The following is a 10401-nucleotide window of genomic DNA, read 5'->3' as shown; positions in this document are numbered from 1 at the left end:
CAGTAATTAAGAGTTTGTCATCTTTAGCCTAAAATCAAAGACACTTCAAAGAGCAAGTGTAAAATTGTGTGTTTTATAGAGATTTGTATCAAATAACCACTATCATCCTTATCCCCACGGTGAGCGCTAAACTGTTTACCCGAAAAATAGATAACAATTGAATTTATATGCGGCTCTAAGGATACGTGGTATAACTTGGCACAAATTGAGAAAATATATATATTAATATTGAAATCAACAAATGAATCAATTAGCCTTGACCCTCAAGTTCGATCGCCCTCGAACCAAATGAAGATTCCGCTAGTATATGAACAGGGTAACAAAATAATGTAGCTGAAAGAAGACAATGTATTGCTTTGTATTGCATGAAAAGGATCTCTCTTCTACAAATGATGAGACCCCCTTTATATAGTAGGGAAATCTTACTCTCAATATAATCCTAAATACAGTAAGGAATCCCATGATAGATTAATTAATTGGCCTTTCCTTGATATGCGTCGGAATTTTCGCCGAGATTCTCGCCCAATTGCGGATATTCTGGCTTTTCTATTTTTTGGCTGGATAAGCTTTCCTCGGTCTCGCTCGATCTCTATTTTGGTCGGTCTCGATCTTGGCCGATCTCGATCTTTATCGGTCTCTATTTTGGCTGATCTCGATCTTGATCGGTCTCTATTTTGCTCGATCTCGATCTTGGCCGATCTTGATCTTGATCGGTCTCTGGGTCATGAGCTCGGCTACCTAACTTCGCATCATGACTTGATTTTACACGAGGTTGAACCTTGGTCTATCATGTTCTAGTCTCGATTAGTCATACGAAGGGCAAACTCGATTTTGACCGTATACATATGACCAAACACTGATTTCGAAAAAAATAAAAAAAATAAAAAGTGAATTTTTTTTGTGGCCAAACGGGCCCTAAGCAATCACAATGTCGATCTATTTAAAATTAATTGAGAATGACCTCTGCTAAATTTGTATAATCAAGTAGCGTTTCATCACGAGAAGTAAGTTTTAATAGAAGACACCTTTCTCTTTTTTCGTTGCACTTCACATCACAAGCCATGAGGTCTAGAAATTTTAGAAGGTCCATTTTACCTCGAGTAAATACTGAATAAAAATAGTAAAAAGAAATAAGGATGGTCTTTATTCTAAGCGATGAATAGTCAAACTTATGACGCTAATCCCAAAGTCAAGATCTTGTTACATAATACTCCGTCCGATCCAGTTTAATTAATTTTTGGATTGTTTTCACGCATATTAAGAAATTCACCTTTTAGCATTAATTAATAATTAAATTAACAATATTAACTTTAATTTGTTCATTGAAAATATAACAAATACTGACATAGACTCTTTTCACTCTAAGGGTAATTTTGGAAAAAAAGAAATTAATTCCTTATTGATATCTGAAAAAATTAAATATTGTAAATCATAAAAAAGACCAAAAGATGAATTAAAGTACTTTCGAATAGTAGAAATAGACTTCTCTAAAGCATACTCCCTTTGGTCCACAATAAGTGATTTTTTGGCTTTTTTTTGTGATAAAAAATAAGTGATTTTTTCAGATTTCAAGAATGAATTAATTTTCTACATTGTTCTTGGAGTAAATAGTGTTAGAGTATGTTCTAGGAGTGTTTATGTGAATAGATAGTAAATATATCAGTTTCATTGTTAATTAATGTTAAAAATTGAATTTTTTAATCGGTATGAAAATAGCCAAAAATTCAATTATTGCAGTCAAGAAAGAGTAATAGTTGTGGTTGCCCCTTCGGCCCTTCCCTTGTCTAACCCCAAAAGGGAAAAAATCCAAATAACGTTCAAAGTCAGAGAAAAATCGGGCCACAGATTAATTATTAAAGAAATTTTAATTTTAAAAAATCTATCTTTGTCTTACGTCAATATTACTAGTTTCTTCAGAAAATGATAGTCTGCAAATCAATTGATACATCTTTAATTAGAAAGTCCATCTCAGTCTTGTGACAGGACATCTCTTAGACCACGTATTTAATATGTCCTGTTATGCAACCATATGCCTAGAAGACATTTTAATCCAAGGCAAAAATATATATTTCATGTTTTAACAGAGAGTAAAATTGTGATTATGTAGCTTCTCAACCATGTTTATTGACTTAATATCTATGGTCCTTACTATGTGCAGGTCATATGGTCTACTCCCCTAGACGGCTAGACTCAAAGAGCAATTAGTAGGAGTAGTTATTCGTATTAAATAGTATGCGTAGAAGCTATTGCCACAAAATTTTGTTAATGGAGTTGCCAGAATTTGACTAGTTAAGGGCCTATGTGGTATTTCTCTCTGACTCATTGCAATGTTATTTGAGTATATAAGAATTCTTAACAATTGTATTTTAAACTCAGGAGAGAGAAGTGATGACTAAAACAGCAGCACACTTAAGATATAGGAAGAAAGACTCTACTGTAGAGCTTGGAAATATAATTTTTAACCTTCGATGTTTACATCAAATCACATTACTTTACAATGATTAGATGCTACATTTGAAGTGAAAAATACATATTCCTTATTTCCTAAACCATGGGTATGTAATAAACAGTGGCGAAGCCACATGGTCATAAGGGTGGTCAACTGACCACCCTTCATCGAAAAATTACACTGTGTACATAGATAAAATATTACGTTTTAGATGTATATAACACATATTGAACACTCTTTGTCGGAAATATTTTTCACTTCTTTTAAATTTGAACACCCTTGGAGAAATTCCTAACTTCGCCACTTAATTAAGCCTCCGTAAAAACACTTTGGTTATTTTATCCATACTTGGTCCTTGGTAGCATGATTCTATGGAGCGCTAATGACCTCCATCTATTGACAAACGGAGCTACCCCCTTATTTTTGTTGGGCCGGTTTCATTTTCAGTTTATCTGATTTACTCTTTCAAGAATTAACTCAAATAACCGCTCATCTAATTATTTAAATTAAAATAGCCGGAATCTGTATAATATATATATAATTTATTTATAATATATGTATAATTATGTATAATCAGTGTATACTGGCTATCAAAAGTAAATATTTAATTTTGACAGCTATTTGTATAAATGGTCAGTTTTCTGCATAGGAACTTTGAGGTTGGCTAATGTCTCTGAAGGGCCTAGAATGGGCTGAATACAAGGTCCAAAACTCTTGTGGGCTATTTGTAGCAGCTTTCCCGGGTTTTTTTTTTTTTTTTTTATTATTATTATTATTATTATTATTATTATTATTATTATTATTATTATTATTATTATTTTCAAGTTACACATTTGGCTAGTCAACCAAAAATAATTATATCGCTAGCCAAATATACAAGAAATATGTATATTATACATATATTATGCCTTAATATACTAAAAGTATATATTTTTCTGCAACGGCCTTATTGCAGTTTTTCTTTTTTTTGGGGGGGCAAGTTACACATTTGGTCGGTCAGCTAAAAATAATTATATTTGTGGCAACAGCCGCAACTTCACATAAATGTTCAAAGCTTTTAAAATTTTATATATATATATATATATATATATATATATATATATATATATATATATATATATATATATATATATATATATATATCCCGCCTTGTCAAACACTGCAGAAATTATCAAACTCCCACAAGACATAGAGTCAACAAAATAAAGCAGGCCTTGTATGTAAATTTTTGGCAAAATATTGATCTGATTATTTAGAAAAGGTATTGACAGATCGTTGGAAATCTGGGAATTCCTAATTCGAGCAGGAAAAAATCGTGATCTCCTTATCCTAATATCCTTTCTAACGACCAAAGAAAAGCTAATTATTCACTTTTGATACGTAATTACTTGAGATGTACAGATTAATTATTTAATGAGTTTAGCGCAATTTTTTCACACCGTTAGATTAAATTAATCTACAGAATACCTAAAAAAAATTATAATAAGCTTAATATTGTAACATTAAAATGACGTAATGACCTGCTATTACCGATTAAATTTAATTGATGGTGTAAAAAAGCCTTACAATATTGGCATATGTAACTTAAATACTTATTTGAAGCATACATATCCATGTATTTTTGCTTAGGGGATCCAACTCATAGTTCCGGGTAATAGTACTCTTCGCCCAGACTGTTTTTCGTAGCTTAACCCAGGTAGAACCTTTTCGCCTATGGGGATCCATCTCATAGTTCCGGGTAGAAGTACTCTTCGCCCAGGCTGTTTTTCGTAGCTTAACCCAGGTAGAACCTTTTCGCCTAGGGGGATCCAGCCTATAGTTCCTGGTAAAAGTACTCTTCGCCCAGGCTGTTTTTCATAGCTCAATCCAGGTAGAACCTTTTTGCCCAGGGGGATCCAGCTAATTGTTCTGGGTAGAAGTACTCTTTGCCTATGCTATTTTTTGTAACTTAACCCAGGTAGAACCTTTTCGCCTAGGGGGATCCAGCCCATAATTTCGGGTAAAAGTACCCTTCGCCCAAGCTGTTTTTCGTAGCTTAACCCAGGTAGAACCTTTTCGCCTAGGGGGATCCAGCTCATAGTTTCGGGTAGAAGTACTTTTCGCTCAGGCTATTTTTCGTAACTTAACCCAAGTAGAACCTTTCGCCTAGGGGGATCCAGCTCATAGTTCCGAGTAGAAGTACTCTTCGCCCAAGCTATTTTTCGTAGCCTAACCCAGGTAGAACCGTTTCGCCTAGGGGGATCCAGCTCATAGTTTCGGGTAGAAGTACTCTTCACTCAGGATGTTTTACATAGCTTTTTCCAGGTAGAACCTTTTTGCCTAGGGGGATCCAGCTCATATTCCGGGTAGAAGTACTCTTCGCCCAGACTCGCTTTTCACAGTTTAACCTAGGTATAACTTTTTGCCTAGGAGATTCATTTTCATTTCAATAATACATGGCACCAACCCCTGGTTATATTTTTTTTCCGTAATACAGGGTGCCATCCCATGATTACATTTCCTTTCAGTAATACATGACGCCATCCCATGACTACATTCTTTTTAGTAATACAGGGTACCAATCCCTGATTACATTCTTTTTTCGTAATATAGGGCACCAACCCCTGGTTACATTTCCTTACCAGTATCAGGGTACACCAATCCCTAGTTGCTTTTTTAATATAGGGTCTCCACTCCTTAGTTTCTTTCATTTTAGATATAGGGTCTCAATTCCCTAGTCTCTATTTTGTTTTTTGGGGTACACTATTTTCGGCCTTTTATTACTTTCAATAAAGAAGTAGTTTAGAATTTTGTTACAATAACTCACGAAATTTTCCTAGTATAAATTATGGCAGAAAAATTTCGTTTGTTTGTTTGTTTTGGTATCTGAGTAGGTTTTACCTTGAGGCACAGGGTTCGAGATGACCAAAAGAAGAAGTCTCAATATAGAATAAAAGAAAAGAAAAAATAGGTGAATCCAAAATGCAAAAGCAGTTGAAAAGATGTGGAATGCTCAAGACATGACTGAAGCCGCGAGCATTGGGGTCCTGTTTTGATTAGAAGAAGTTATAGAAATGAAACTAGCACCTACAAGCTACAACTAGCAAGCATCAAGGTTTAAATCAGAGTCTGCATGAAGAACCAGTCAAGACTCAAGATCAAGTTTCAGAAGACTCATAGATAGGAATCTTGTAACTCATAGCTGATAGGCTCGTTTAGTTTCTTTTTTATAATAGCAGGACCGCAGATCGGAGCCTCGACGGAACCTCACTCGACTCCTCAACTCATCATTCCACCATTCTCCTTGAACTACGCGTGACCTGATTCCCCTATAACCCGGGATATGTAGGCTGTCCAAAAGCAGGACTCGGTTGCACCCTATCTTTTATTTCTTTTCCTTTTGAATAATGGTTTGGTCAAAAATTAGTCACATGGCTCACCTAGTATTTGCGTGAAAACTCTTCATGTTTCCAAGCAAAGAGGGGCAACTTTGAGCACCTAATTTTTGACTATATTTGAATTTTTACCAGGGATGAGAATATTTTTAGAAATTTAATATATATATTTTTAGCTTTGTTATATTTTTTTAATATAGGGTAAGAATTAAAAATAAATTAAAAGGTCAAATTATTACTATTAGTATTATTTTTATTTTTTATCTTTATTTTAAAATAAAATAAATTAAAAAAAACCGACAAATTAATTTTTTTTTAATTTTCGGCTGGGAATAAAATAATAGAAAAATTAAAAGTATGAAATAAAAAATTAAAAGTAAAAGTATGTGGAAATTAGTTTTTTTTAAAAAGTAAAAGAAAGTGGAAAATTAAAAAAATAAAAGTAAAAGAATGTGAAAATTTAAAAAAATAAAAAGTAAAAGAAAGATGAAATTAAAAAATAAAAGTAAAAGTAGCTGAATTTTTTTTAAAAAAAGTAAAAGAAAGTGAAAATTTAAAAAAGAAAAGTAAAATAAGTGAAAATTTAAAAAAGAAAAGTAAAATAAGTGAAAAATAAAAAAAAGTAAAGTAAAAAAAGTGAAAAATTAAAAAATAAAAGTAAAGGAAAGTGGGAAATTATTTTTTTTTAAAAAAATAAGAAAAATGGGAAGTGAAATTTTTTTTTAATTAAAAATAATAAAATAAAAAAAATAAATCTGAAACAATTCCGAATTTTTTTCCTATAAATAGAAGAGAAATGTGAGGAGAAAAAGAGAAGGAAGGAAAAATATAGGAGAGAATTGAGAGAAAAAAAATTCTTCTTCTGCGCTAAGTGAATTTCTACTCGTTTCAATATTTCTTTCGAAAATTTAAGCAATTCATCACCCTGTTTAAGACCCAAAAATGCCTCAAATTCAAGCCTAAAAATACCTTGTGAAGCTTCATTGATAGTCACTTTTCTCACGCCAAAAACCAGCAGCCTCACGAGGTATAGTCGAGTTTCGATCCGGGCTCGAAATTTAGAAGGTTCGTCGTTAAATTTTCTGTTCATCTGCCGATTTACCCTTGGTTTGGTGTATTTGCTCGACTCGTAATTGTTTTTGCATAAATCAAGTTCTGAAGGAAAGTTTTTGCTTAAAGGTTCATTGTTTATCCTCCCTTTGTTAATTATTTCATTGTTTTGTGTGATGTTCTTATAGAGGTTCATGTGATAATTTTTTGTATTGTTTTATTTATACACATTATCATGTTGTAGTTTTTTTTTTTACATGTTTCAAGTGATTTATCAACAGATTATTTGAATAGGATTTCATCTTAATGAGATTTGCTATTTAGAATTAAGAATGAAGATCTTGCCATATTAATGGGCCATGCGTTGGAGTTCAAGTAAGTGAACCAGAAATGAGTTACCACATTTAATAGGAAAGAAAGAATTAGACATGGGTTAGATTGAGTATAAATCTGTCAGGCCCAATAATTTTGTCACTAGACTAATAATTAGTTCATTCTTCCATAATGGATAAATGTCTCCTAATTTCAAAGATAGAGTAATAAGTTGTAAATATTTCTAAGTGTGGATGACTTTTCAATACTTTAAATAACTAATATATTTCCCGACTTTCAAATAATTTTCTATCCATAAACTCTTGGTCTTACAATAATTTCAAATTAGTTTAGAAAAATAATACAAGTGCGCGTTCACATGACTTGACCAATCAACTTCGAATAATAATAAATGTGTTTGATTGTGTACACGTACGCATGACATGATTCTCGATGCCAAACAAAAATGAGTACACGTACGCGTGACTTATTTCAAGATAGTTTTCATAAATCTAATCAAGCAATAAAAGCGGACATAGGTAAAATATGAGAACCAATAAAATACAGGTTATCCAAAAATAATATAAGTCAAATGTAGTCAATAAAGTGACCGTGCTAGAACCGCGGGACTCGGGGAATGCCTTACACCTTATCCCCGGTCAACAGAATTCCTTACCCACACTTTGTTTTCGCAGATCAATAATAATAGAGTCAAATCTTTCTTTGACTAGGGATTCAAATAAATGGTGACTTGGAACACCCAAAAAATCAATTCCAAGTGACGACTCTGTAAATAAAATAATCCCTACTCAAATTTGTCACTTTAATTGGAAAAACTCTTTAACCCACAATAATCCATAACACATATATCTTTTGTGGGGGAAAAAGGAGGTGTGACACTAACAACTCAAATTTATAACACTACAACTTGAACTCTAGACTTTTAATTATTAAAGTATCTTTCTGAAAATAATTTAAATATTTTGGTCTTTTGAATATTGTTAAAGGTTGAGATGTTTTTATTATTTTAAAGTTCAAACTATAATTTTTAGAACAATTTAATTTCGTTTATTTAGAGGGCCAGTGAAATTGGAACTTGATTATCTTATGAGAGAATTTTCTTAATAATTGGAATTCATGAGTTTTATCAAGTGAAATTGGTGACAAAAATGGAGAAGACATCAGTAATGAAGGAAATCGGATAAGGGATAAAGAAAAAGGAAAAAAAAAAGAGAAGAAAAGAAAAAAGAAGAAAGAAAAGAGAAAGGTAAAGAAAACAAAGTATTAATAAAAAGAAAATAGTGTTTGTAATACACTTTAATACAATTAACGAAAGAGCTAATTAGTTTGGGTGAATTCCGTTCGAAAAGGATATATATGGGCCAACCGTGTAACTCTAAGGGCATATATGAATCAACTATGTAACCGTAATGGCATATTTGAGCTAAAGTATTAACGAATGACAAATGTGCTCAATTTCGTATAGTACTAGGACATATTTGGACATTTGTCCTAAAAGAAAACACGCGCAGTGTAAATACATAAAAAACTGATCTGAAATTAAGTATTTATTAATCCAAGTAATAATTATTGTCTACTGTTAGTCTGCTAGACACACTTAAACCGAAAGTTATGATAATTGAGGCCCCGTTGTAAGATCAACAAAAACTATGATTAGACGATAGATATTAAGCTCCCCACCCAACCACCTACAAATCTGATAATAACTTGGCGTATTAGTCCCAATATTTTATTCGATCTCATCTTTAACAAAACTAATTGGACTAGGGATCTGATCAAACTGTGTCCATTATAATGTTTAAGTGAGAAATTTAGGGTAAATACATTAATTAAATATTATTAGTAATAAAGTATATATCAAAAAGACACATATCGCTTATTTATTGGGCTAACCGATTAGTATTTTCCTTGGCAAGATCGCTTTCTCCGGGCCCTCTCTTTTTATTTCCTTCTCCATAAATTCAAATTTAAAAGATAGAAGGAGAAGAACACGAGCAATTGTATATTTGACAGCATTATAGCATTAATTTCAATAAAACAAAGCTTACAATTGCTGAAAGAAATTAAAAAAAAGAAAAAGAATACATGGCTATGGAAAGGAATCAAGCGCAATAAATATATGAAATAAACTACTCATCCTTTTCTTTTTCCCCACAATTTATAACGTAAGTCAGCCACGTATTTAGCTCTCTCCTCCAACAGAAGCAAGGAATCAAATTTCAAACTACTACCCACTCCCAAGAAAAAAAAAAGATCAGAATAAACAATTGTTACCTTTAAGTCATTTCAAGTCCAACTTCACTAGAATTGTTGTTTTCTTGCTCTGTTTTCAATGGCGATTTAGCACTGGCTCTGCAAATTGGACAAGCAGCTGTTTTCTGTAGCCATGAATCAATGCATTGAGCATGAAAATTATGGTTACACTTTGGTAAAAGCCTGCACTTTTCACCAGCCTTAAAATTCTCCAAACACACAGCACAATCCACAGGGCTACTACTTCCTTTTATTTCCACACTGTAATCAAAACAGGGCAGCTTCTTTATATCTTCCTTTGACATGCTTTTGTTCACATTTCTTGGATTAAAAATGACACCATTTATACCATTTCTGCTCCTAAATGCTCTTCCAACAATACAAACATGAATGAATACCAAAACAGCTATTCCCACTAACAGCAACACTACGGAGACCACAATTTCCATTACCATAGTCTTTTTTTTTTTAATTTATCAAACACCCAAATTCCAGAAACCAATGTTCACTTCTTAATTCCCAATTACTCAAGATTTGGTTATCAAAAGATTACAACTTTCATACAGAATCCGTGAGCATAGAGAGTCTGATCTGATGAGTTAAAGAGGAGGTTGAGATAAGGACGTACAAACAAACATGATTTTGAATTTTCGATACTAATTAAAAGGGGGAGTGAGTTGAATAGGGAAGAAAAGCATGAAGTAGGAGCCAGAGTTATTGGAAGTATACACACTTGATACTTCTCATGCTGTTTGGGTTTTGAAAGTGTTTGCTGTAACAAGGATAGACGCCATTGGTCTTTTTTTTTTTTTTTTTTTTGGGGGGGGGGGGGTGGGGGAGGTTGTTTTGTCTGCTGGCTGAAAGCTCAGACAGACCAGTAACGTTGCATTTCTCGGTCAAGTAATGCAAGAATTGAAGGCAAATTCAGCCTTACGCGAGGGT

General features: G+C 32.8%; 1 protein-coding gene across 1 annotated transcript; it reads right to left on the bottom strand.

The window, feature by feature from the left end:
- Positions 1-9482: 9482 nt before the first annotated feature.
- Positions 9483-9914, bottom strand: LOC107776161 (RING-H2 finger protein ATL77-like). The gene has a single exon (XM_016596012.1). The coding sequence runs from the start codon at positions 9912-9914 to the stop codon at positions 9483-9485; it is 432 nt and encodes a 143-aa protein (XP_016451498.1).
- Between the last annotated feature and the right edge of the window lie 487 nt (positions 9915-10401).

Source organism: Nicotiana tabacum, chromosome 4 (genome assembly GCF_000715075.1).
Source record: "Nicotiana tabacum cultivar K326 chromosome 4, ASM71507v2, whole genome shotgun sequence".
Lineage (NCBI taxonomy): Eukaryota > Viridiplantae > Streptophyta > Magnoliopsida > Solanales > Solanaceae > Nicotiana > Nicotiana tabacum.
The sequence above is the reverse complement of the archived record's forward strand: the minus strand, read 5'-3'. Positions and strand labels throughout refer to the sequence as shown.